This window comes from Piliocolobus tephrosceles, chromosome 5, assembly GCF_002776525.5.
Source record: "Piliocolobus tephrosceles isolate RC106 chromosome 5, ASM277652v3, whole genome shotgun sequence".
NCBI lineage: Eukaryota > Metazoa > Chordata > Mammalia > Primates > Cercopithecidae > Piliocolobus > Piliocolobus tephrosceles.
Window position 1 is genome coordinate 157,987,854 of NC_045438.1, and position 27,652 is coordinate 158,015,505.

Sequence of the window (27,652 nt, forward strand, 5' to 3'; positions counted from 1 at the left end):
CACGGCTCAGCAGCCTTTCTTGAAAGCACACTGTTGGCCAGGAGCTGTGCTAAGCGTTTTGCGTATAGTCTCCTATTGAATTCCCACCAATTAGCCACTTTACAAACCAGGAAACAAAAGTTCAGACAAGGTCAGTAATTTCCCCAGGATCACACAGCCCCTACACGTGTATATATCGGAGCTGAATGTGGACCCCAAGTGATCTTACTGCAAAGCTAAATTCTAGCTCCCGCATTCCACGTCCCTCCGCCTCTCTCCCGCATCATCTTCCCGCTGGGATGTGCACAGCTGCCGACGGTCCTCTCTCCTAAGGCCCGGGGTGCTTCGCTTCCAGCTCACCCTGTCCATTCCCACCCAACCCTATGCAGCGCCTTAGCTTCGCGCTTAACCCCGCTCTCAGCTCTGCCTCCCGCTTTCTGCACCCTCAGGTTCCCCACCCCAAAAGTACCGAGGGTGGAGACAGCGCTCCCCACGCCCCACCCTGGCCCTGGGACGCGCCCGCCAGCCCTTCCTAGGCTCGGCCCGGCCTGTCCGGCTGGGCCCGAGGTCGCCTCAGTCAGTGTTTCCCCCGCGCTGGCGAGGCGAAGCGACGGCAGGTTGAAACCGCAGCTCACTTTTAAGAGAGCACAGCGACCTCCGCCTGAATCCCGGAGAGCTGCAGGAGCTCCCTTCGTGCGTGTCTTCCACTCTGAAAAGTTAGTCACCGCCCTATTTCCACCTTCTGGAAGAAGCCAGGGAAAGTGCACTTATTAGTTAAAAACATCATCTAATTTATTTAAATTCTCACCAAAACAAAACAAACCAAAAAAGCTACCCACAGAAACCCCCAGACTTGAGCAAGATTCTAAGGCAGGTCCCAGAAAGTTTTAAATCAACTAAAGGATGGGTACTGGGATGATAGTCCTGTAGTCCAGAGATGAATAAAATGAGGAAGCGATAAGAGGACTCCAGGAAGAGGCACCTCCACCCCACCCCTGGGAACGCTGAGAGGGTGCAAAGCCGCCTGGACAGGGCCCGGGGGTCGGAGGTTCTCGGGCACGGTTAGAAAAGGGAGGCTTTGGTGCCTGGGGGACAGGTCTCTGCTCCACAGCGTGGAGCTGACCTTTTACACATATTTGCCTGACATGTCAGAGAAGACGATTTAAAACTGGTTCTTTGTTCGTCTCCAAGTCCCAGCTACAGCAGTCTGGGAGGGTAACTGGGCCTGCCCCAGGAGCCCCAGGCCCAGACCCAGGACAATTCGATCTCATGGCCACAGGAATGGGACTGGCACCGTCTCTGGGAGAGTGTGGCCCGAGGCTATTCTCCTCACCCTCACCTCCCTGCCGGCCAGGTGCGGCTCCTGAGGGAGGTGAGCTCCAGGAGCCCCAAATCCTGTGGCTTCTTTGAAAGCTCCCCTCTAATTAGAAGCAGCGGTGAAATCACTTCAGTGATTTTATCTGTCGTGGGAAAGCAAACCCTAAACCAAACCTCAGTTGCCCATCCCAGAGCCACCAACACCCCCATTCTTCCTTTAAATAGTTCTACATGGAAAAGAGGGAGAGGGGAAGAGAACTGTGAAAGTGGGAAGAAGGGGGTGGATCTTTGTACAGAAGTGCTAAGTGTGAGTGTGTAAGAGAGTGTGTGAGTGTGTGTATGTATGTGTAGAGTTTCTCTCTCTCTCTACGATGGGAGGAGACTAAACCTAGAAGCCAGAAGTGACACAGAATCATGAACGTCTTCACCTATTGAGCAACAGTTTCATGTGGAATCTAACGCTGAAGTGGCCCCGGGGGTGGCAGAGAAGGATCCGCTAAGGCCAGTCGTGCCCTGCACCTCGTGGGCGGGTGGGGAGGCGGGGACGGCGACCCATCCCCACTGTGTCCAGGTCCTCGGGGATCATCGGGTCTGGAGGCTTCCACCGATCTAGCCCTTCCCCAACCCCCGACCCCCACCCGGGAGTGGAGACTCCCCCCAACTCTCAAGTTCCGAGGGGAGGGAAGCCAGGGGTCGAGCTTGTCGATGCCCCCACCACTGGAGTGCGAAAACACACTCACACTCGCATCGCACCCAGCACATCCAGCAGTCAGTCCGCTTCGGTTCCCGGGCCAGGGACTGACCGGGAAAGCGGGTTGGAGCTGTTGGGAAAAGCTGGAGCTGATGGCAAGATTGCCGCGGCTATAAATCCATCACTTCCCAGGTCAGCTCGGTGAGGCGCTGGGACTGCAGCTGGCGGAGTGAATTCCTGGGCCAGCGCGCATGCGTCGGCAGGTAGCAACCCAGCTCTTTATGACCAGGTGAGATGTTGGTGAGCAGGTAAAAAAGGAGGATTTGCCTAAGCGATCCCAGGGAGCGGGCCCGGCCGAGCCCTCCAGCCCATGCCCGGCGGGGACCAGTCGCCAGGAGCGCCGAGCCGCGATGTCCATACTTGCCAAAATGGGGGACTGGCAGGTACGGGGGGTTTGCCTTGGCTGGGGCTGAGGTGGGCGGAGGTGGAGTAGGGGAGGGGGCCGGAGTGGGGAGGAGGAAAAGAAGCGCCGTGGCCCAGGGCACGGGAGTCGTAGGTGAAGCGCGCGTGGCAGCGCCCAGGAGAGCTCCCAGGAGACAGCGAAGACAGGAAAAACGAGCGCAGGCAGCGGCTGCGGTGCTGGGGGCAAAGCGCGCCGCCCGCGGGGCCCGGCGCCGGGGAAAGTCCGGCGCACGCTCCACAGGTGGCCTGGTGGGTCACTTGTGGTTTGTGCTGTGGCCGTTTCCCCCACCCCCTCCCACCTCAAGCAGAAACTTGGGAGGATGACTATTTCGGAAGGGGGGAGGACGCAGGCCTGGGGTTGCGGCCCGCGGCGGTGAAGGTTTTCAGCCCCCTGCGCCTGCGGCCTCACCCTAGACCTCAGCGTTGAGTGTTGGACAGGTTCTGGTGCACCTGTCTCTCTCGGTACCTCCAGGTTTCGGGAGATGTAGAATGTATGAAGAATGGAAAGGGGGCCGGATGACTGGGTCGCGGAGGCAACGTGTTTCTTTGGGAGATAAAAAGTTTGCCCGAAGTTTAGCTACCAACTCTCTCCACTTCCTGAAATGGGTTTTTGCCGCCTGGGCTACAGATGAGGGAGTGTGTGAATAGTGGGTGAGGAGGCAGGGGGATCGCGAATTTGCCAAAACCAATGCCTCCGGAACTTGGCCCTGCTAGGCCGCGAGCACCCCAAGGCGTCCAAGGTTTGGCTCCTGTCCTTCCTGGGCCCGGGATTCCGATCCCGGCCAAGGAAGCATTTGTCCCGCGCTCTCCTTCCAACTCCCAGACATTTTCCCTTCGGGAAACAGTACGGCTCTGGCCAGGTTGGTGGCGGTAAAAGGCTCTGCCTGTCGCCGATTTCATCATCAGAACAGCAAGGCCCTGTTTTCGCCCCAGCCAAGAGGCCTGGTTAGGGTGAGATTCTGTGTGCCCAAAAGCCCGGGGGGACAATTCGAATCTAATGCCCTGAACTCCCCCCCCCCCCCACCCCGCCAAAAAAAAAAAAAAAATCTGAGGCCTTGCTACTCCTGGTCGAGTTCTTTCTCTTGTTTCAGATTTAGGCCATTAAAAGTAAAGTTCTGAGAAGTCCAGTCTTCACTAAGCTACCTGGAGTTGGAGAAAGAAAGGCCTTTTGCGTTCTGTACTTTTTTCCCTTGTATTTATTACTTTTATCAAGAGTGAACTCTTTTATATTCTTCCCCCTAGTTAATGCTCACTAAATGGTATTTCATCCGCGAGGTTAGAGGAACCTGTGGTTTAAGGACGCAAATCAGGGAGTCCACACCTCTCCCTCCCTGCCCCTGTGGGCTGAAGGCCCTTCCTAACTCTCTTATTTGGAGGCTGAAGACTGGGGGAGTCCTTTCGCAGCAGTCTTCGGGTTTTCTCCTCAAATTCCAGTGAATTTCGCTGGAGAACTCCTAGGCAGTGAGAAGGTGCCTGTTGAGTAGGTTTGACCTGGGACTGGGCCTTCTGTGGGTTCCACTAAGGTTTGAAAGCCGCGAGACTGCCGCAGGAGGAGGAAGGAGGGAGCCGCGGGCCTGGCTCCTGCGGGCTCAGTTAGGCAAGTGGCTGGAGGCCTGGATCTCGGGTGGGGCGAGCGAATTTGGGGCCCGGAGGGGCCGAATCTGCTGGGCTGGGCCTGTGGGGCTCCCGGCTCCCACTGGGCATTGGCAATTGGAGAAAATAGAGTCATTCTGGCCTCTCATTGTCTCTTTCTCTTTGTGACTCTGTCTCTCACACAAATACTCCCTGTTCCCGCCGACGCCCTTTTTATGCCCCTCACATCAAGCCTGGATCTCCGACGCCCAACCCCAGGCCTGGCGCTGCTGTCCCGGGGTTCTGGCCCTGCCGGAGCATTGACATGCAATGAAGCGACTTAGCGTGGTAATGACGCTGGCACAAATGCAGCTCGGCTGGCTCCAGAGGCGACCCTGGCGCTCGCCCGGGCCTTTCATCAGCGTCTACACCGGGGGCGGCAGTCCAGAGTCGGCAGGTCCCAATCTGCACCTCAATGGCGCCCTCAGCGAGAATACAACAACAGTTTAGCAGCCCCGGCGGGTGCGGAGCCAGAGATCTGTCCTGCGCAGGGCAGCGGGGACGTGGGAAGGGGGTTGAAATGGGGTTGCAGAGGATGGAGTGCGGCCTTCCCAAGCCCGCGGAGGGCAAGAAAGCGAAACTTGGAGTTCCCTTACGCACACCGCGGCGACGCCTACGGAGTGTAAAAACCCATGCTCTCAGGCCTAGGATTTGGCCTGCTCAGGCTGTGGCTGCTGCTGGGAGGGTGTCGGTGCCCCTGGCAGCCCAGATCCTGACTTCAAACCACTGCACTGGCAACAGGCTGGTACCGCCCTGTAGGGTCTAGCCCTGGAAAGTCGACCATTTTCTGGACGGAGGGCGGCGCCAAGCCTCCAGTCGGGTTCAGCCTAGGGATTGTGCTCAGTTCAGGTGGGGCTAGGGAGCGCCCAGAGCATGGGGAGGGCTCCCTGGGGGCTCTCAGGCCCCTTGCCAGCTCTGGCTTCTCCCTAGCTTTTTGGAGCCTTCTGCCTACTCTGCTAGGTTTGGGGAGTTCGCTGGGGTGTCTGGAGGGAGAATTCCCCTTCCGCAGCTTTGGGTGGAATGGGGAGTTCTCCCAGCTCCTGCCTTCCTTCCACCTGTGAGGAAATGCTCCCAACTGCCACAGTTCCCCTTTTAGGGACGCCCGGTGGAAACCTGGGAGGCCTGGAGGTTTTCGAGAAACAAGCCCAGATGAATCAAAGGTCCTTACTAGAGCAACTCTGAGGTGGGACCTAGTGTAGTTACGGAGTTTGCACATACAGCAGAGAGAAAAGACAGAGGTAACTTTCTTTGGAGGACAAACGAGGAAGCTCAGCCAGGAAAATTAATTACTCTGTATTTCATAGTGTCACACTAGGTCCTTTTCTTTTCTTTTTTCTTACTTAAAAAAATCCCAAAAACGAAAGGGATAAAAGCCCCAGAGGAGCCAGCAGGCTCCTGTGAGGAGTCCAAAAGCCCGGACTGACCAATCTGGAGGAGGAGGTGGCTCCCAGGCCTCCGGGTTGCGTGGCAGCCGGGCTCCGCCTCGCTAGCACGCCTGCGTTAGTAGCATCACCAAATCATGAAGGAACTCTCCCTGCTTTAATTAAAAAGGGGAATCTTGGGAAAACTAGAGCAGATTAACACAGCTAAGAGTCGGTTCCCGGTGATTTATTTTGATGCATGCATGAGACGGTATCTAGACTTGCAGGCACACACATGTCTGTATTTCGGCTCAACTTTAGAAGCGGGTGTGCAGTTCCATAGGAGTTCTGTATTCGTGTCCAAGTCGCACCTAGGAAACCTTAGCCTGAATACCAAGTTGAACTGTCAGTTGGCCCTAGCTTCACACAAACGGAAGGAAAATTGTTTAACCCCCGGAGCTGTCAGGTAACCTCTTCAGGGTACAACTTTTATTTTACACGCCGCAATTAAGGGATTGCAAACCCCAGCAGAGCCACCGGAGTCGCTTGGCAGAATCTCCAACTTGAGGGAAAGCTCAAAGCCAATAAAACTCCCAAGGCGCTGCGGCCCGAGGGGGTGGCTGCCGCAAGTGGAGGCGATCCCTTGTTGGGCAAAAATTTTGGAGTGACTTCGCCGGTCTTGGTTTGGTGGTTATGTTTAATTGCGAAAGGGATAATGATTTCTAATAAAATTCCACGGGGCCAAAAGGGCAGCTCGGATCGTGGTAGTGGGGTTAAGGGAGAAGTGCTAGAAGCCGGGCCCCAGGCGTGGCGGCTTGGACTTTGAGCAGTGCCGGGCTTTGCAGAAGGCATCTCTGGAGAAAAGGAAGCGGGGAGAGAAAGGAAGGGGAATGTGGCGGAACTGGGGTAAGAGAGGTGGTGCTGGGACAGGGGCTCGCGGCGGAGCTCAAGGAAGGTTTTATCAGTTCGCAGGCTGGAGTGCGCTCTAGAAGCAAGTTCGCGGCGTAGAGAGGCCTTTATACCTGTGTCGGAGCGGCCGGCGGCAGATTGTGGTACTGGCGAGCAATTGGACTATTGTTGATATGCTAATGAGGCGATTAGGCTGTTGGTAAAGAGCTGGAAAAGGGAAAAGTTTCTACCATTAGAGGGAGATCTCCGAGCGCACACGGGAGCTCTTTCCCTTCTCTCCTCCTCCTCGCCCTTCTCCTCCTCGCCCTCCTCCTCCTCGCCCTCCTCTTCCTCCTCGCCCTCCTCCTCCTCCTTGCCCTCCTCCTTCTCCTCCTCCACCTCTTCTCCCTCCTCCTCCTCCTCCTGCGCTCACCGCCAGCAGCCGGCACTTTGCGCTTACCCTGAGAGTAGCTCCACTTGCGTGCGAGACGGAGAGGGGCATATCCGTTCACGCCGATCCATGAAAATGCTTTGGAAATTGACAGATAATATCAAGTACGAGGACTGCGAGGTAAGCGCGACGCCGGCTCGATCATCCGTGCGCCCACAGGCTCCGAGCTCGACCCTCCCTCTCCTCCTCCTCTCCTTGCAACCAGCTGCGAAACGCGGGTGGGACAAACTTTCCCCAGCGCAGCGCCCGCCCCTCGGATTCGCCCGAAGAACGCAGGGGAGAAGCTGGAGAGGGAGGACGTGGATGCTCCCTTCTTTGGCTTCCCTGCTTTGAAGCCCGTGTCCCACTTTACTCCCCTTTCTGACCAATTTTGGCTGTGCCTAGGAGTGGGGCAAAGAGAAGAACATGGGCTTTTGAAGCAATTGCTGGCAACTGGGCACTTGCCTGTGCACTCCTTGTGTTATCTTCATCGAGATTCTGAGGGCCCGAGTCAACAGGAACAGAAAGGAAAGAGAAAACTCTTCTCTCTTCAACTTCCTCTCCGATCTTTAATATTCCTTCTTCTTTCTATTCATTCATTCTTTCTTTTTCCTTTCTTCCCCCCACGCCACTTTCTAAAGCGGTTCCCTTCTCGGCTTTAGAGACAGGCCCCACACTTCGCTGTGATCTGGGCTGCATCTTACTGTAAGCGGGTTCAACTTAAGACCACTCTTTCCAGCTGCGGGGCTCGCTCCAGATCCTCTGTGCTTCAAGAAGTTCTAAGTAGCTTCTCCCTCTAAGCTACAGGATCGACGCACCCCACGGGGGTGTGTGGGGGTGGGGTGGGGAGATGTGCCTCGCCGAGCCTGCTGGCCGCTGGGTGCTGGAGCACCAGCTTCTGCCCCAGCCCAGAACGACCGTGGGAATCCTTGCGCGGCTGCGGACCACCTCTGGTGCCGCGAACCCGCTGGGCCGACAGAGCGCGCGGCTTTGGAACCCATTTTAAAACCTAGAGTCCCCTGAGCTCGCCTTCTTGAGGCAGCAAGGGAGACCCTAGCGCTACCGGTCCACCCGCAGGAGGCGCTGGGAACGGTTACAACCATCACTGAAATGAGCAATGAGTCCGAGAGAGGGGTTGGGGTGTGTAGGGCTGGAGATTACTTAAATAAATAGGTGGCAGTCCCAACTTTTGCTGTTTTATTTTTTTTCTTAGTTTTTGGCATTTGGAGCTGAGAATCTTAGGCAGAAGGTGTGCAGGCGTAGGGGGGGAGATCTTGACTTCACTGGAAACCAGAAATTGGGTTTATGTGAACGATGTGTCACCCGCTCCCTCCTCCCTTTTCTTTCTGAAGAATATTTTAAATCTTTCTCCTTTCAGGACCCCCACCCCGGTAGATGAGGACGGGGTGACATCCCACGGGTGCCGGTTCTTCTCTGGTGGGTCCTGTCGCGCTCGGGGAGGGGCGCAGGGACCCCACGGCAGACCAGTAGCTTTGTTTTTGAGGCTGGGGGCGAGCTTTGCGGGCAGGGAGGAATGAAACTGAGCCCCTCAGTCTCATAGGACAGTTCATACCGTACTTGTCTGGGCTTTGGCCGGAGGCTCGGGCATTTCACTTTCGCAGAGGCCGAAACCCAGCTCCAGGTGTGGGCGCCCTCGGCGGGCGGGGTCCGAACCTCCGCTCGGCTCTAGGCGCCGACTGGATGGGGTGGGTGGCTAGGTGGGGGATGAACTTGCACCCCAGAGGGATCCTGTGGGGGCAAGTGTGAATGCGTGTGAAAGCGAGGCAAAAAAGATAAGAAAGGAGAGAGAGAGGAGAATAAAGTCAAAGCTGTTTCCACAACTTTGGCGGCGGCGGGCAAGCGCCGGAGCGGGGATTTCGGGTTTCGGAGTTGGCTTGGGGCAGTCTGATTGTGCCGGGGCTCTGTAGGGACACGCAGAAGACGAGGTGCCGCCTGTTCTGACAACCTGGCGGGTAGACTGGCAAAGGCAGCACGCCGGGAGAGCTAGTCGTGTCATCTGGGGGGGCGTCAGGCGGGAGTGGCCCAGCCAGTCGGACGGGTTTTTGCCGGGAGCCGCGAGCCCGTGCCAGCGGCGCCCGGGCTGGGCCGCCTAGCGTCTGTGCGCGCCCCGGCCCGCATCCCGGCTTCCGATCCGGAATCCCCGGCCCCAGAGAGCGGAAGGCAGAGCGACGGTGGCCGGGGAGCGCACGGTGCCCCTGTCCGAGGAAAGCTCAAGAGGAGGCCGAGGAGAGGGCCAGTGCAGCGAGAGGGCCGGTCCCGGGCGGGGCGCGGGGTCATGGAGGAGCCGCGCAGCAGCGGGCAGCTGAATCCGGAGTCCCAGACTCGGCTGCGAAGCGGCGGAGCCCGCGGCCAGTCAGGGCCGGGAAGCGCCTGCGGCGCGGAGAGCCCCACGAGCGCCCGGACGCAGTCCCCAGCAGCTCCTGCCCGCTACGCACGACCCTCGCTGCATCCCGAGGTCTGCCCCAGCCTTTTAGGTCTGATTGTCCTCGCTCGCTTCCTCTCCCCTTCCCCCTCCCCCGCGGCCTCCCCCTCCGTGCGCTCTGGCTGGGCCCCCTCCCCCTCCCTCCCTCCCCCTCTCCCTTCCTTCCTCCCTCCCTCTTTTCCTCCCTTCCTCCTCTCGGGCTCTCCCTCCTTCCCTCCCTCCCCTCTCCCCACCCCGGGCTCCTCTCCCTCGCCCACACTTTCTTTCTCACACACGCACGCAGACACATTCTCCCTCTCTGCGCTCTCTCCTTCGGTCTCCCTCTGCCTCTTTCTCTTTCACTTTTGCATGCCCTGCAACCTTTTAAAATGTTGCCCCTTCCCTGTGATTCGCCAGACGCCGCGCCGCGGCCCCCCGCGCGCTCGCCCGCTCCCTCTCTCGCCCGCTTTTTGTCTCTCGCGCTCCCTCTCCCCACTCCGATTTGCTACACTGAGACTCCCGTCAATGGACTGCATTGAGAGCCGGCTCCGGCGCGAGTTGCCTCTCCGCTTCACGCTCGATTTCCAGGCATTCTTCCCTTATTAAGTATTCGTGTAATATTAATAGTCATGAATATCTGCTATTAGGAGGCTCCAGGAACGCTGCCCAGCGCGGTTATTAGAAGCTCAAGCGAAGCCGCCGCTAAGAAAAGAGGGGGAGACACGGATTAAGGAACACGCACGCACCCACACACTTACACATACTTTTTCCTTTTTCCTTTTTTGGGGTTTTTCATTTTTAAAGAACTTTGAATCATAACCAGTCGCGGCAGGATAGAGACCGTGGGTTCGACCAGCTGAAGGCGCCGCGCGAATCGGTGGTTCAAGTTCGGATGGATCCGAGCCGGGCTCCCGCGCTCCGGGGAGCGTCGGCGCCGTGACTGGAGTCCTGGGTCGTGCGGGGCTCTCGGCGCCTTTTGTGTGGGGCGCTCTCGGGCGGCGGGGCAGCCGGGCGCTCCAGGCTTGCTTGTTTTTTTCCACCCTGATTCGTTACCCCAGACTCTTCGCAGATGTTAGTTCACAGTTTTTCAGCTATGGTGAGTCCCACCCCCACCCCGTTCCTGTTTCTTTAGAAATTCGATTCTGGAAACCTGGTGCCGTGGAGCTGCCCGAAACCTCGGGTTTCACGCCCAGCTTTCCTTCAGGACACCCCCTCCATTTGCATCCCCCACCCCACCTTCCGCCTTTCTCTCGTTCTTTTTCATCCCTAAATCGAATGCATTACCTCCTACCCCAGCCCCCGCTCGACCTCTCCGAGCACGCAGACCTACCTCGCCGCTGCTTCCCAAGGCGTGTTTCTCCCCACGTTCATCTTGATTTCCTTGCGTCTTCACTTGTTCCCGAGATGTTCTCAACATTTGATGCTTAATCTGTCTGCAGGAAAAGTGCAGCCCGGTGTGCCCCCTACCCTCGGGGCCTGCGGCTGAACCGCCGAGGGTTCGCCGTCCCTGGAATCAACTCTGTTCGCTTGTTTTGCAAGCGGATTGCAATAGAGAAACCTACAGTCAGGCGTTTCTTCTGCCCTTTGGGGCTGAGGTGGAAGGGGCGGGGGGCCTCCGCCCCGGGGTGCACCTCTCTCTTTTAAACCCAATAAGGCTGAATCTTTCTATTTTAAACCTTGACTTGACCTCCCCCTTTCCCTATCCAAACCATAAATCGACTCTGTCGAGAGAAAGGCTCCTAACTGAGGAAGCGGAAAAGACAGACCCCGATCCTGCAGTTAAAACCTTCTTTAAGCTGGTAATTTAAACGTGTTTTCGTTACAGCCCCTCTGCGAAATATGTTTCTATTTAGTCAGGAAACGGTAATAGTCTTTGAACGTTTATGATTTTTTTCTCTCCAAATAAATGCAAGATAATAAACAATAACGCAGTGGCAGACAGGTTCAAATAGGGGAAAAGAAAAGGCCGCTTCTGCTGTTTAGTATTTAGGAGGAATTTTAATTTTGCTTGAGAGGTTTCACGCTGCAGTTTAATGGGCTGTGTTCCAGGAGACCCTTTTCTATCTCTTCCCCTCTTTGAAAGAAACGCCTGAATAGTCTCTTGTGCCCCTACATATACAGTTCCTCTGCGTTGTTGGAAGGGTCTGTTGAGGGTATTTCCTGAAAAGAACTTAGAGCTGATTTTTTCCCGGCGGCCAGCCAACGGGAACGGGGGATTTCCCACGCAGGCTTGTCAAGTGGATTTTGTGTGGATACTTGTAGCTCGACGCCTGATTCCTTGTTCTTTACCTTTCCTCTCGCTCTCTTCTAGGACCGTCACGACGGCACCAGCAACGGGACGGCACGGTTGCCCCAGCTGGGCACTGTAGGTCAATCTCCCTACACAAGCGCCCCGCCGCTGTCCCACACCCCCAATGCCGACTTCCAGCCCCCCTACTTCCCCCCACCCTACCAGCCTATCTACCCCCAGTCGCAAGATCCTTACTCCCACGTCAACGACCCCTACAGCCTGAACCCCCTGCACGCCCAGCCGCAGCCGCAGCACCCAGGCTGGCCCGGTCAGAGGCAGAGCCAGGAGTCTGGGCTCCTGCACACGCACCGGGGGCTGCCTCACCAGCTGTCGGGCCTGGATCCTCGCAGGGACTACAGGCGGCACGAGGACCTCCTGCACGGCCCACACGCGCTCAGCTCAGGACTCGGAGACCTCTCGATCCACTCCTTACCTCATGCCATCGAGGAGGTCCCGGTAAGAGGCCGCGCGACCCGCGCGGGAGAGAACACAGCCCCCTACTCACCTACCCCCGAAAAGGATACCTGGAACATACAGTCGGTGGGCCCGGGTACTCCCCAATATTTCCTTTTAAAACATTTTATTCGGGGGCGGGGACGGGGGGACGTTTTGAGGAACCACACAAAGTAGTTGCGAGTTCTGCCCCAGAACAATGGTTCCTAGAGCGCCATCAAACAATGCCTGCATTACCATTTCCACCAACACAGATCAATCAGACCAATGTCACCATTAACAATATCTTCCTCTCGACGACAGTAAACTGTCTCAATTGCTAAAAGATCTACTTCCACCGCTGAGTCTGGCGTGGAGATCTCTCCCTGTCCTGGGAATGATGTTAAATGCAACCAAAAGAGCTCATTAAATGTCCTCAAAATGTAAAAGGAAGTGTAAAAGACATACTAAGATCATTTTAACCGGATTTTATAAACACAAGTGAAACCTAAAAGTTATGTGTACACCCTATCCTGCTTAAAGAAAAACTAAGTAGCAAATCCAAGCAGAGGGACATTAAAATGCAGCCTTCTTCTCTTCCTAGGGGTGCTAAGTGGTGACCTCATAAATCATTAGCTGGGTTCCCAACGCCTATCAGAACCTGCTACACCCCATATTAAATTAAATGTTTTGAGACTATTGGGTGATACATTGAGTTCTAATTTAGTTATCAATAAATGCAGTTTTAAATGATTTCTAAATAAGCATGGCATTAGCACATTTACTATTTACAATGCAAACCAGGCTATTGATAATTCGAAAATACTTTTTGGAATTAAACTTAAACCAGTACCCCTGCTTCAATTCTATGTATTTATGGTTTCCTCACAACCTTCCTGAAATGGAATTAGAGCAAGCCAATAATTTTATTAAAGCTGTAAAGGCTTCTGTTAAAGCTGCGTTTCTTTGGAGAGGAAATGTATCTGGATGTGATTTTTGCTAAAATGCTATTTCAAATTACTGCATCAAATATTGCAGCAGTATGTCCGTTGACAGTTTAATGATTACTACATTAGATTGTAAGGAAAATGGTCAGATGAACTTACCTGCTTGCTTGGTGAATTTAAAACATTATTTAAGTTCCATAGGAAAATAGAAAATTTATTACATCTCTCATTTGGCCCAGTTAGTCACTGAAATTTGTTGGTTATGTTTAGCAGCCCTTGCATGGAAGGCAGGAAAGTAGGCACTTGATCTAGTATAAGGTTTAGTGAGCATTGTATGTCTGTATGTGTGTGTTCATACTTACATGTTTTTAGAAACTGATACTTAACAGTGCATTTTTTGGAAGTGAGAGGAGCACTAATTTATATAAGAGCAATTTAAACATGAAATGGGAGTTATGATCGTTTTAGTTCCCTTTCCCAAAGCACTCTGAATCTTTTCCTTGCTTGTTCTTTGAAAAGATTTGAATTGCAAAATAATGTTGCAAGCTTTTGGAACTACTGTGAATTAGAATTGCTCTACTTTGCAAAAATTTCAAGGTGAATTCTTAACACCTGTATACTCACTCTTTGTGGCAAAATTGGTCAGTATGAGAAATTAACGAAAAGACGAAATAAAAACAAGGAAACCCAGTTGGTGTTCTTCCCTCTTCCTCCCCCATCTTTTAAGAAAAAAATTCTTTCAAAGGAATTTGGGTCAAGAAAAAGGTTGTTTTCATTTTTTTCCTATTGCTGCAACAGTTAACCTTTAGTAAGTATAACTGCTAAATGTTTAAGAAAATCAAATCGATGGTGAAAATTATTTAATCATTAATATCTCAGTGGGGTTTTAAACTTTTAACAGTCTTCCCTGTATGGACAAGGTCTAGAAATAACACAAATAAAAGTATTATGCCACACTACATTTACTTTATGGGTTTAGGGTGCATGCATAAAGGGATCATATTTCCCCATATAGTTAAAAACACAAGAACTGCAGCAGTAGTCATTTCTGAACATTTCTCAATTTAATTATACTTAAATCCAGAAGCACTTTAGGCAAGTTACAAATGAGAGCATTGAGTATAATAAAACCTGTAATAAAGCAACTTAGTACCATCCACCCGGAATCATTGCGATCAGGCACAATTAACAGGAGCATAAATCCAAGACAGAATGGAAAATGTTCGAATCAGTATTATTGTTGGACAAAGACTAGAGAAGGAAGTAATAGTTTTTTAAATGGTAATGCCTGTGTTTGGTAATGATTGCAAAATCTTCTATCTCAGCAGCCCTGGTGCTAATTTGTAAACACAGCCAGACATTACATTGGCTGTCAGTTTCTGCATTAGAAAACATGATTTCATTGTACTTTCTAATCACGTTTTGACTCTAGCGCACACACGTATACCCATCCATCTGTAAAAAAAAAAAGAAAAAGAAAAACACCCCACACTAACGACAAACCTGCTGCTGGACAACAGGAAAGGAAGCTCAAAGGTTTTTTGTTTTTAATCATTTTCATATTCCTGTCACAGCCAGGCTCAGGCAGTAGTCTTTCTAAAAATTTATTTGGAGTTTTCCACAAAGGTGTGTATGTGTGTTTGCTCTTTATTATACTACCTAAACCTTTTCCAACACTCTCCTGTTACTTCCGCCCCTGTCATTTCTATTGTGTTTCCCTGGCTTTCGCTGCCTGAACACTGGAATTGCTCAATTCAGAAGCCGCTGAGGCGCCAATCTAAAGCTAGGTACATTTCTAAATGTTGAACTGACTTGAGAATGATTAGGTGCTCCAACACTTGATTTAATTTCCAAAGAAAGTTTTATTCCTCATCTCCACGCCTTTTAAACATGGATCATTTGCTGGAGGAGGAGAAATTGGCCATGGGCGTGCAGTGAAACCTCTTGAGTTGCAAAGCCCCAAATTCCAATAAGCCAAGATGAGATGTTTACATATAAATGTCATTATACGGGAGGGGGAATTTTGATTCTGCACCTTCCCCTCCTCCCATCTTGGAGGGAATATTCATTTCCTTTTGTTTTGATTATACACTGACATCCATGTGTATCCTTTTGTTGCAGCATGTAGAAGACCCGGGTATTAACATCCCAGATCAAACTGTAATTAAGAAAGGTAAGCCATTTCCTTCTGCATTCCAAGCATGTCCTTACAGGCAGAGTGCTATTTAAAAGAACTTGCAGAGCTGTGTTTATTTTTTCCAAATAGGATTTCCTAAAGGCTCAGAATTAGCAAATAGATAGGCATAGAACAGCAATGCTTAAATAATCAGCTTTCAGTATGTTGGTAATGCCAACAGGCTAGCTTTGTTCTGACTCATGATTTGACCATTTAATTTAGTTTAATGATATTTGGACAAACACAAAATGTACAGTAGTGGAACTGATTTGGAAGTGGCATTTCAATTTTGACACAGTTTAATAGTTTAATCCATTGCGTTGATGAGGGTTAAGAAGTGTAAAATGCTAAAACAGTACAAATAATTTAACATTAATGTAAGGACAGATGATAAAAAGCACTCTTTAGCAGAGGGGAAAAAAAATTCATGTTCTTCAATTTACTTTCTTGTTAGATGTTTAAGGGTCTTAGAACTTTGTGAATTAGGTTAACAAAATTTTGGCTTTTGGTTACAATTAGTATCTTGAAGATGTGAGGATTATTACCATACTTGTTCAGAGCAGAAATTGTTAGAAAAGTGTCAAGTGATTTGAATGCATTTGTAATTTGTATTGTGTTTAGTGAGTAGAAATAAAGTTTACTGAATTAAATGCTATTCACTCTTGGTAGCAGCTTTTTTTTGGTTATGGTGGCAATGTTACATTTCAGGATTCTAGGCACCACCAGAGGACGATGCTATATAAAACTGTTCTCATTTCTAACCCCAATCAGTATATTGTTAGCTAGTTTAAAGTTTCATTTTTGCATCTGTGAAGTCTTTGTCACGTCAAATTAGATGTGCAAGGGATAAATCTTAAGAGATGCTCTTTCCAAGTCGACATGATAATTGGCTCTTTTATTAGTAATCTCTCAAGAGTTCGTTTAACTCCTATTGTCTCTATTAGCCTCCCCAGAGCTATTAATGTCACAAGTGATCTATCCAAAACCTAGAGCCCCCCACCTCCCTATCCGTCTAGCATATCCCCATTAAAGAACGCATAAGCAACAGTGATGAGGCTGTGTGCACATTATGTCTCCAAATGGAATTTTAAAATACAATGCATACTGTACTGAAATGACTGTGAATGCATCTGAATTACATTGATGCTGAGAAACGTAATGCATTAGTATACTTTCTGCAGGTCTTCTATTTTTTTCCTAACAATGGTAGTCCAACAATAAAGAGCTTATGGTTTTAACTAGGAAGTATATATATCCACTTTCCCCATAAAGGCGCTTTAGCAGAGAGGGACTATTAATATTTACTTAACAAAAGGGCACATTGCTAGTATTGCACTGTAGGCCTCTTCCCTCCCCACTCCGCAGTTCAAAACGGGCCTTGGAATAATGGATCTCCAAAACAGACGTTTTCAAAATTGAACATAGGAAAGGGCCTATTTACCAAAAGGACGGGACGTGTGGTGTGGACAACAAAATCCACCACTTCCCAGCGTGGTGCCTCGATTAAAACGCTCGTTTACAGCGTTTAGCCATCTAAATTCTCGGCTGATTTTAATAATAGGTCTTTGAAGCAGTTTTTCCCCGACACTAAACCCCTCACCCAGCAAAACCCCTGAATTACTTGGTTTGCAAATGTAACTGCCTCTCCTGCACCCTGAACCCGTGCTCCTGGACCTCATCTGGGGCCCACTCCGCTAGGATGCTCAGAGCCTCAGGGGTCACCAATTTCACCACCCATCTCTAGAGAGCACCCTTGACGGCGAAGGGGAAAGGGTCAAGGCAGAAACGCAGGCCAGGCTGGCTGGGGGAGGGCAGGGCCGCCTCCAGGCCGCCGCGTGAGGCAGGGAGGGGCTCGAGGCCGAGGAAGGGAAGTAGCAGAGCCACAGAATTTCAGAGGCGGACGGAAAAGCGGGTACTGTGGCCCAAAGCCTGGAAGCCGACCTTGGCCGGGATGAAGGCCGGGGTCGGGCAGGATTTGGGGGTGATCCACGACGCCCAACACGCGGCCTCCCCTATGTCTCCGCAGGCCCCGTGTCCCTGTCCAAGTCCAACAGCAATGCAGTCTCCGCCATCCCTATTAACAAGGACAACCTCTTCGGCGGCGTGGTGAACCCCAACGAAGTCTTCTGTTCAGTTCCGGGTCGCCTCTCGCTCCTCAGCTCCACCTCGAAGTACAAGGTCACGGTGGCGGAAGTACAGCGGCGGCTCTCACCACCCGAGTGTCTCAACGCGTCGCTGCTGGGCGGAGTGCTCCGGAGGTGAGGCCCGGCACGGCCCCGCCCGCCCCGCCCTGCGGCCGGGGAACCACTGCGCTTGCGCCGGCGGCGGCGGCGACGCAAACCGGCCTCGCGCCGCGGCCCGCCCTACGCGGGAAAGGAAAAGGGGCGGAGAGAAGAGCGAAGAGCCAAGTGGGCGGGATGCGGGGGGGGGGGGGAGCGGCGGGCGTTCGGCGCGCGCCTGCGCTCTCCGCTGCTTTCTCGCTAGCGTGTTCTGGTGCGCGCCTCGTTCGCTGCCGCGCGCTCGCAGGGTCCTCCGCCCCGCCCTCCTCCTTGCGCAAGCGCAGCTCGCTCCTCCGCGGGCTCAGTCCCGGCCGCTGCAGCGGCGGGGCGCCGTGCAGCCACCTTTTCCCTCTTCGCGCGCACCTTAGCAAGCCCAGGAAAAGTTCCTCCCAGGCTCCTCGCTTTGCCTTACCTCTCTGAGTAGGGTCTCCGAGGGTAACCAGTCGTGCCTTGTATAGGGTTTTAATAGAATGGTTTTTAACTAAAGGAAGAGAATGGTGTTCTCTTGAGTCCACACGCCATGCCCCCCTTTCGCTCTCAACTCCCGACCCCCCGTACTATAGACGTTTGCATATGATGATGATTCCATCTTACTGGGGCCCTGATGTGTGCCAGGCTGCGTGCGAGCATGTTTACGTGCATTGTGTGTAGTCACTACCAAGGAATGCATCTGTTACATACATGGCCAGGGATTCTTACCTCACCCCTGCGAGGTCTGAGGGATTCGTTTAGTAGATAAGATTCTATAAGGGTCAGCAAGGTAAAGCACCTTCCCTCAGGGCAGGTTTCTCCCAGCTGTGGGCTTCCTACCCCAAGGATTCCACCGCACGTTGTGAGTTGTGGGGCTTGTGTTGAACTTACTTGGATAATAGGTTTCTTCTCTTTCTCCTTCTTTAATAATACTGAGAACTTCATTGTTTTGACGGTTATTCATTTACCTATCTGTTTATGGACCCGCAGTTCCGTTCTCGTGGCTATATCCCACACAAAGCCTATAAAGATCATTTTTTGGACGGTTTTAACATCAGCCATTCTAGTATTTTCTTCCTCCTGCACAGTCATTTTGCTTTCCCTTTGTAATCTTTCACTCACACAGATCTTTTCCTTGCCCTCTGCTTTTTCCTTCCCTTCCCCCATCCCCAATATTGGAGACTGTTTACCTAGGGGAGTATAATCTAATCCACACAATTAAAGAGCACTTGAGTAGGGAATAAAATCTGAAATTAATTAATTTGCTGTTTTATTTAAACAATTTATCTTAACCACTTTCTGATTATGGGATTCTATTTAGACATCTGTTTAGAACTGCCTCCATTGTCTCTGAAATCAGTGAAACTTTTAAGGGCTGATACCAGCCTTTGACATTTCCAGTTAGGCTGGTGACATGGCACGTAAACAGTTGGCGAAATGAATTTCCCTTTGGGGCTAGAGCCAGAGCAAGAAACCGAGTGATGATAACTTTGGTTACTCGGAACAACCTAACAGCATATCTTGCAAAGACAATTTTAAAGACCCCATTGGGATTTGTGTGATTGTAACAGCAGGGAAAATATACAGTAATCAGTTGAACTCAAAAATACCTCAAACCCTAGAGATGGGGCTGTGTTTGTTTGTGGTTCTTCTTTAGAGAGTTGGGAAATCAGACCTTCCAACCTGTCACAAGAGTTGCAATAGTAACTGAACATAGGGGGTGCTTTACAGTTTAACAGGCGTTGATCTCCTATGAACTTTCTGTACTATTCCTAGGTTTCCCCCCTTTAAATGTCTTGGGGCCAAGCTCAGTTTTTGAAAGCACATTTTAGGAAGCTTTCACAATGATTTTAATGTGGTGCACAGCAACCCAATGTTTTCTAAATCCCTTTCTCGCATATATTTGTGAAACAGGGCGAAGTCTAAAAATGGAGGAAGATCTTTAAGAGAAAAACTGGACAAAATAGGATTAAATCTGCCTGCAGGGAGACGTAAAGCTGCCAACGTTACCCTGCTCACATCACTAGTAGAGGGTAAGCGAATCCACTTGCTAACTAGAAGGAACTTCCTTCTTGGAAAATGGATAATATTTAGTGGCCAGATGTTTGGTTGTATTTTGTGTCAGTTGGGCAGTTTCATCTTTGCAGGGAATATAGCCAGATGTGAACGGAATTCTTTCATGGCAAAAAGAAACATTTGCATATACTCCTATACCTTCATCCTTCTCCCTTCTCTTCCTCTACCATAAAGTTACACCTCCCCAGTCTAATTCCGAGCTAAACAATGCACAAGTTTAAGAACTGCACATTCTCCAAGTTTCTCTCTCTTTTAAAGGGCTCAGCAGTAAATCACTTAAGTTATTCTGACATCTGCGTTTGAGAAATGCGTGACCATTACTTCCTGAATTAATTTGGGAATCTTTGACCTGCGTCCTGATTTAAGACCATCCTGAAAGCTCAGGGTTATGTGCCCTTTCAGGTTTTTGTTTTCCAAACATATGCTCCCTTATCTCTGTAATTGTGCTTTTTTCTTGGAGAAGAAGAAAAGTGAGCAATTTTTGATTCTGGATTGTGTGGATATGGAAAGATAAAAGAAATATAAGCATTGCAAAAAGTTTCTCCTGGTAGTTTTAAACACACATACACCCTTCCAAATGCCTCAAAACAAAAAGCCAACCCTTATCCTCACTCCTGCTCTAGATAACTGTCACCAGAAGCCACTCACATTCCTGCTGCCTCTAGATTAAGTTTTTCTGATACAAGAGTGGCCTAGGTTTTGGTGTACTGGAATGAATCTATAGCTGTCCTGTGTTTGTCTTTGTGTCCTATTGTAAATGTCTCATGCTAACAGGGGAAAAAAAAGTTACTTTAATTACCAGAAACTAGCATGTATATTTAAAGAAGTCATTTTATTTTATTCACATCTTGTATTTGAGGAGCTATATTACAATTCAATTTTTCTAGCTTTGTAAATTATGTTTTAAAATGTTTAAAACCGTATTATTTGAGGAAGAATCCTATGAATTCATTTTGTTGATGATGTCAGAGATTGGTAGTAATATAACTGTTTAGGAAATCAGCAATTGTTCAGTGCCAGAAACTCAACTACAGTAGCATTACATTAAAAATCCTAACAGTCTATAGAGAACCCACTATTCATACTCCAAAAGAATTACAAGCCAAGAAAATGGTAGTGGTGGCTTAGCATGTAGCGTGGAGCTCGTCTGGGTTTGGGGGTTGAGTTCTGTAGCAGGGAGGCAGTTTCTGGAGAACTGTTATTGTTTGTGATCCGCTCCATTTTATGGAAACAAGCTCTGCGGAGAGGGCTTTGATGCTCTAATTGGCGCATGCGTTCTTCCGGAGCTGGAGCTAATGGCAGGAAGCCCTGCAGTAAAAACCAACTGGTTCAGGAAATTAAAACCAAAGATTCGAAAATCAACAACACAGACAGACTCAGTGGAGTGACCCTCAAATCCTCTTGGTTAATCGGTTTGGATGAACAGATAATTTATGTGATCAAGTTAAAATGTAACCCCTCAGTTGTTCCCTTGCAGAAAAGCTCAAGGAGTAATTATGAATATCATTTGTGAATGTATTGATAGGTGTGAAGTTGGAATACAATAAGCATTTTAAAAGAGAATTTGGAGACGTGTCATTTAGGGTGGGGGATGGGACTGGAGGTTGGTGGATGGGATTTACATTTTCAAGTCTTCTGGGCCCTCTAGGAGAAGTGGCCATTTTTCCTGATAAATGCATCCACCAGATCCTACAGAGAAGGAAATAAAATGCCTGAAATGAGAAAACAAGTAGTTCGTGTTTCCTGCAACATCTGGGGTGAAGGGAATTAGGGAGTTGGTAGTGGGGAGGAAGTTGGGATCCCCACTCTTCATTCTCTCACACTGGCTCCCTCCTCTCCCCTCTTGCCAGGAGAAGCTGTCCACCTAGCCAGGGACTTTGGGTATGTGTGTGAAACCGAATTTCCTGCCAAAGCAGTAGCTGAATTTCTCAACCGACAACATTCCGATCCCAATGAGCAAGTGACAAGAAAAAACATGCTCCTGGCTACAAAGTAAGGCATTTACCTCTGCAGGGTCTCTGTGTCTGGTTGTCAGGAGAAACAAAAATGGTTTTTGCTCTTCCTTCTCCCCTGTTTTCCTTTGGTGTTAATCAGCTTTGTTGCAGTTATAACACTGTCTTATAAACCGTGATCTATGTTAAGGAAGAAATACAGGTGGGATTGTTAGGGTGCTCCCATCTTTTTCCTCTCATCTGTCCCATTTTCTCTTTTTTTTTTTTTTTTAATGATTGTGTGTGGGAGTGGGTTGTAGGAGGGGTCTGATTGAAGTTGAGGGTGGATTTGTAACTATGTTGTTTCAGAAAGACCAGAATCAAATCCTCAAAGGTGTAACAGGCTTACCTATATCAGTTTTTCTCTCCTATCAATATGTTCTCCAAGGGCAAAGATTAAACAGTGGCCTGCAAAATGTGCAAGCCAGAAGCTGTCCTAGTTTCAACCTTAATCCGTTATTCCATTTCTTACCTTCCTTTCACAACCCCTTCTCGAAAGTGCCACACACAGAGAGAGACCCACACCCCACAGAAGTTTTAGCCCACAGGCGAGAAGTCAAATAGATTTCAAAATGGCCCAAGTTATATTCCCTTCGGTGCCTGGGCTGAATAGGCTTCTCCAGGTGGTGTGTGAAAAGAAAATGACTGTTTTGATATGTTTTCTGGAAATTAAAAGGCTTGTTTGGAAGCCCTTAATTATCAAAGTTGATGTCACGGGAGGGCATGGAAGCAGAGGGCAGAAGCTGAGGCCTTGGGTGGGACCCTGTTTCTGGCCTGGGGACATCAGCTGGCCTTGGAGAAGGGAGCCAGCCTAGGCTCCTCATTCATCCCCCTCCCCAGCCCCCCAGGCCAGGCTGCTTCTGCCCCTGGAAGGCCCCAGCTAGCCCTTGCTTCCCAGATTCAGGGGCAGAGCTTGCTGAGTGCAGGCCTCATCTACCTCTGTGAAATTTCAACTTGTCCTCTTCCCCAGGCTTCCTAAGCACACCCATCTTCAGTTTCCCTGCAGTATTTTTATTTTGAGCTATGTGGGGAAAGAGGAGGAATGGGAAATTGAAATGTCTGTTTCTTCTTCCCAAACACTACTTTGAATTATCTCCAAGTAACAGGGTTTTTTTGTGTTGGCCTGTTTTGTTTTTTGTTGTTGTTGTTTTTTAAAGGCAAAGTAATTCTAAGTAAAGTTTTGTCTTTCTATCCAAATTCACCTGAATTTGATTTGAAGGTGAATGAGTGGGAACTGCATTCTACAAACTGCTGCTGAGGTCTCTAGAGGAGCAGGGAAGAGGGGCTTTATGACATTTTGAACAGGAAGGCCGATGGCTGCAGCATAATGTTGGCAAGATGCTACTGTTTCTGACTTCCGGTCTGCCTGACTTCTTTCTTTCTCTTCCGATGTTTGAAATGGTTTCCTATGTCTTGGATGTTTGGTGTGAGGGAAAAGGTGAGACTAGAAGTTTAACATAGAGGAGAGAGTCATTTGTGAAGGTAGGAAGGGCTTGCAGTTAAATAAAGAGAGATGGTTTAGTGGTCACTGAAAGGTGGCTGGGTCTCCCAACATGTGGCCGCCCTGTCTGTCTCTGGGGCCTTGGGTCATGTCAGGTGCTGCCTGGATCCCGGCAGAAGTGGCTGCAGGGAGAGGTTTTCTCTTCGCTGCTGGTGCTGCCCAAAGTGGAGCCTTATGTCTTTCTCTCTGCTCCACTTGTGCTGCAGACAGATATGCAAAGAGTTCACCGACCTGCTGGCTCAGGACCGATCTCCCCTGGGGAACTCACGGCCCAACCCCATCCTGGAACCCGGCATCCAGAGCTGCTTGACCCACTTCAACCTCATCTCCCACGGCTTCGGCAGCCCCGCGGTGTGTGCTGCGGTCACGGCCCTGCAGAACTATCTCACCGAGGCCCTCAAGGCCATGGACAAAATGTACCTCAGCAACAACCCCAACAGCCACACGGACAACAACGCCAAAAGCAGTGACAAAGAGGAGAAGCACAGAAAGTGAGGCCTCCTCCCGACCTGCCCCTCCCACGCCTCACCAGTCCCCGCGCGCCCACCCACCGGCGGGTGACAGCTCCGGGATCAGCAACCCTTCCTGCTGCTGCTGCTACTGCTGCTGCTGCTGCCGCCGCCGCTGCCGCCGCCGCCGCTGCCCTTGGGTCCGAGCCTCCGGAACTGCTCTCTCGACTGTCAGTGGGGTAGCCGCTCCGACTCTGCGCCCGCCTCGACTTCCCCACCCGCTCCCACACCCCTGTGCCCTCATGTGGAGCCTAAGAGAACAGAACAGGCCGTGAAGCCAGCAGAGAAAAGTTCTGCCAAGTTTGTGAACCCCCTTTTTTTTTAAAACAAAACAACAAATCAACAACAGCAACAACAAAAATTAAAACTTTTTTCTAAAAAAAAGTAAAAATAAAAAAAATTATATGCGCTTCATGGGACTGAGTCACCACCTTCCCTTACATACTTCAGTTCAGATTGTAGCCATACTTAAAAAAAAAAAAAAAAAAAACCAAAAGGATGATGACAACATTTTTATCAGTATTGTGAATAAACTTGAACACAAATACACGAAGTTCCATGTCATGTCTTCAGTTGTAGAAGTTTTTCCTCTTTAAGGTAAAGCGACCAACTTGAAGTTTCTCTGGCAACACGATTCGCAGTTATATAAGGGAATCAGTGTTCACGTCTCTGTATATATTTATTTATGTGTAATTTAATGGGAATTGTAAATATGGTGAGTCTGTTTTAAGCCTTTTTTTTTTTTTTATTTATCTGATCTTGTTTACCTCTTGTTTAGTGGGTTTTGAATCTCCCCTATTAGTTCTTCATGTGGTTCATGGTACTGATTTAGAAATCCAATGTTTGGGGGATTTTGTTCTCTGGGATTCATGAATTTAGCCCTGTTGTAGCATGTTAAAGATGACAAACGGCTGGACAAATTTTTAAAAGGTAAAATAAAATTTTATCTGTAATTAGTATTATTACATTTAGCTTTTCATTGAATTGAAAGAAAAAAGTGATATTGGACCCTGGAAAGATTTTTAAACTTGAGTGGTTTGATAACCCTTCCATGTATTGTAGGGAGAAAAAAAAAAAGTTTATTTTATTCCACTGTCCTCCCTTAAAGGCATCATTTGAGCAATAAATGAGTATTGTCTTTAAACCAAGGGTTAGGGAATTTTCCTTCTCTCTCTCTCTCTATCGCTGTCTCTCTCTCTCTCCTCTCTCTTTTTGTTCAAAGAACTTCAAACATTTGGGACCACCTGGTATTCTGTATTTTCACTGGCCATATTGGAAGCAGTTCTAGTTGCATTGTATTGAGTTGTGCTGGCAGTAGTTTCCATGCCTGTCAATGTATCATAGTCCTTTGTTGCCCAGATAAATAAATATTTGATACGCTTTATGTCGATTTTTTTTTATTCAGTGGCTGTCTTTACCCAGGCGTATTTTTGTTCTTGGCAGTATTTTTTATTCAGTATGGTTACAGTAATTGAGTTTAACTCTCCCTTGGCAATTGCTCCTTGCAATAAGCAGCTGAACCCATTGTTTCCCTCAAGTATAATAAAAACTTACTTTCAACTTGGAGTTCAGAGCAGGGTATCATTTAGATATTCCACTGAGTCTGTATTCAGACAAATGACACAATAAAACCCAATGTATTCTTTTGGATGAAAGATTGTACTGCTAAAGGAATGACATACTGTCTTTTCCTTACTAGAAACATTAATTTTATTATTAAAAATAAAGTTTTATTTTATTTATGTTGATCCTTTAGGTTTTCATTTGTGTTTTGGAAACCAAAATATAAAATCTCCAGGACCAAATGTTAAGGATGACAAGGAAGATGGAGAAGAGAAGAACAGAAGAACCTTCCCACCAGCAGGCCCCCCGCCTAACAGCGCCCCCCTTCCCCTGATAACTGCTTTGGAATTTGTCTCAGAGGATAACTGAGATTTAAATTGTTAGTTCATTAGCACAAAGGAAATACCGACTTCAACCTTCACTTGCTTGCTCAGGCTACTCGGTGGCTAAGACAGGCAAATGAGCTCAGACCAGCTCTAGTTTTCTGGCGGGAGAAAAGGAATAGTGGCAGAAATAGGCATGGAGCAGGGAAAGAGCAAATTGTCTCCCATTTATTTTCATATTTTATTTAGAGATGAATTTACTACTGTGCTGTTCTTCAGTAGCTCTCGAGGTAGAAAGGGGAGTGGGAAATGATGTTGATCCCTGGAATCTTTCCTGCTTGCCCCGTAAATGCCAGCCCACCCCTTCCTATCAGCACAGGGCTCCTCTTAGGACCTTTTAGAAACACAAAACGTTCTCTGAGGTGGGGTGGGGAGGATGGGGGAGGGCTGTGAAGCCTGCCTCTCTGGACCTATCTGTCTTCTACAATAAGAGGACTGTGTGCTGAGCTCTGAGAGAACGAAGGACTTCCTGTGCATAAAGATGGCGAATCCAGAGCTTTTGTAAACTGATTTGGAAATTCTTTGCTTTGGAAGTGAAGAGGATTTTTAACGAGCAAAAGGAGGTGGTTAACTGGAAGGTTTAGAGGAGAGGTCACAGAACAAGTGTCTAGGTAGACAGACTGGTGGAGATTTCACTTTTGTGCTGTGCTCTGACATTCCGAAGGACCAAGGAAGCAAAGCATTAGAGAGTGTCCATTTTGCAGCCTTTTGCTTTCTAATCTCCTTATGGAAGGCAGTGTAAAATCAATCTCGACAAACGAACGAGAGTTGGTGGAGTCTAAATTCTATTTTCCGAAGCCAGAGAATTCATAACAATGGTGGGTTTAAAAAAGAATTCAAATGGAAAGTGTATTCTCAGAACGCAATGCGGCAATTGTTTTTTAAAGCGGTTATTTATTATTTCCTAGAGAGACTGGTTAACTGTAACGTAGATGTAACAAAATAATGAGGCGAATGAACCCTAACTGTACATACTCTTGACAGAAATGAAATGTACACAGCATTGTAGCAGGTGAAGTGAAGCATTGTCTATCAGGGCTGTTTTTCTTGGCTGCATCTCAGATTGTGTGGGGGATCCTAACCTCAGGCACAATAGCATTCATAAACAGCCATACATTGCTGCTCTGTCTCCAACGACACATAAATACTCATTTTAAAACGAAAACAATCTTATTAAATACCATTCATTCATATCTGGATTTACAGATGCTTGTTATGTTGGAAAACCTGAACCCAATATAATCCTTGCATCCTGAGAAAGACAGAAAGGAAATAGTGGGTTAGAACATTACAAGGTCATAATAAACAGTGGTTTCCAAATGCAGAGAATTAGTTATTTTTATTCAGTAGTTGGACATTTTGAGGATCATGATATTGTCACGCTTTTTCTTTAAACAAAAAATTTAAAAGAAGTTATGTATATTTTTAAGAAATGGGAAGATTAGAGAGATTGTATTAAAAAAAACTTTTATTGGGCTAACCAAAGGCTATGTGGATTTTGGCTTTCTCTGTGGTGACCAATGTATACTTTCTAAAACACATGGTGACTAGTTGACAGGACAGGTGTTTGTAAACTAACAACAGTGATTTTTTTTGGACTAAACTAAATTAGGATACATAGTTGAATTCTAACGATGCTTGCCAGGATATGCTAATTACCACACCCAATTTTTATGGAAACACAATGCGCCTTCGCGTTTGGTAGGCATCATTACCCCCTCTATTCTCTGACACCCTTTAAAAATTACAATCCCATCCATTCCTCCCCAAAACCGAATATTAATATAATTTGCGTTCTTGACGGAACTACCATCAGGACTGCAATGCCCCGCAGCTGAAATAATATTTAAAATAGAAGGGATTTGACATTTGAGAAGTCAGTGGCTTGAAATACCCAGTTGTACTTAGCTAATTCAGTCCTTAACCTCTGGTTTCAAATAAATCAATTACAGTCGATTCCACTTCAGTTCAGAAGTGCACAGGGTTTTAGTTAATTGAATACATTTTATTCACTTGCTAGGAATATTCATTTATCAAAATTCCAAATTTAATGTACATTTCTTTACAACTCAGGTTATGTTAGACTGCACAATCAGATCAAATTTGCCCTGGTTTCCCCAAATCCTGCTTAACATATACATTTTACCACTCTCTGAAAGAGACAATGTCTCCCCATTCCTTGTGTCAGCCAAGAGTAAATTCACAATAATTCCATGTCAGGCAGGAGAGCTACTTTCCCCCACAAAGAAAAAAATCATCTGTGGTCATCAGCCTTGCGTTAAGTTTAAATAGGTTAAGAACAAAGCTGGATTAATTAAGTTTTTTAAAAGTATAGACTTGAAATAAAAAAAAA

General features: G+C 48.6%; 1 protein-coding gene and 2 long non-coding RNA genes across 5 annotated transcripts; 1 reads left to right on the top strand and 2 right to left on the bottom strand.

The window, feature by feature from the left end:
* The first annotated feature begins 1,786 nt into the window (after positions 1-1,786).
* TFAP2A (transcription factor AP-2 alpha) lies at positions 1,787-23,737 on the top strand. 3 transcript variants are annotated; one of them, XM_023185398.2, is made up of 7 exons: positions 1,787-2,430; positions 11,494-11,928; positions 14,973-15,024; positions 17,054-17,285; positions 19,191-19,309; positions 21,203-21,344; positions 23,051-23,737. In XM_023185398.2, the coding sequence occupies exons 1-7, from the start codon at positions 2,398-2,400 to the stop codon at positions 23,337-23,339; spliced, it is 1,302 nt and encodes a 433-aa protein (XP_023041166.1). In that variant the 5' UTR covers positions 1,787-2,397; the 3' UTR covers positions 23,340-23,737. The 3 variants fall into 3 exon arrangements, with proteins under 3 accessions (XP_023041166.1, XP_023041165.1, XP_023041167.1); XM_023185397.2 differs by lacking the exon at positions 1,787-2,430 and adding an exon at positions 6,775-6,901; XM_023185399.2 differs by lacking the exon at positions 1,787-2,430 and adding an exon at positions 9,459-10,278.
* Positions 5,887-7,769, bottom strand: LOC111521802. The gene is made up of 3 exons (XR_002725070.1): positions 6,791-7,769; positions 6,465-6,558; positions 5,887-6,296 (listed from the first exon to the last, which is right to left on the bottom strand). It is a non-coding gene; the product is annotated as an uncharacterized LOC111521802 (long non-coding RNA).
* On the bottom strand, positions 20,188-23,544 carry LOC111521801. Its single transcript, XR_002725069.2, has 3 exons — positions 23,396-23,544; positions 21,358-21,484; positions 20,188-21,041 (listed from the first exon to the last, which is right to left on the bottom strand). It is a non-coding gene; the product is annotated as an uncharacterized LOC111521801 (long non-coding RNA).
* Positions 23,738-27,652: the final 3,915 nt, after the last annotated feature.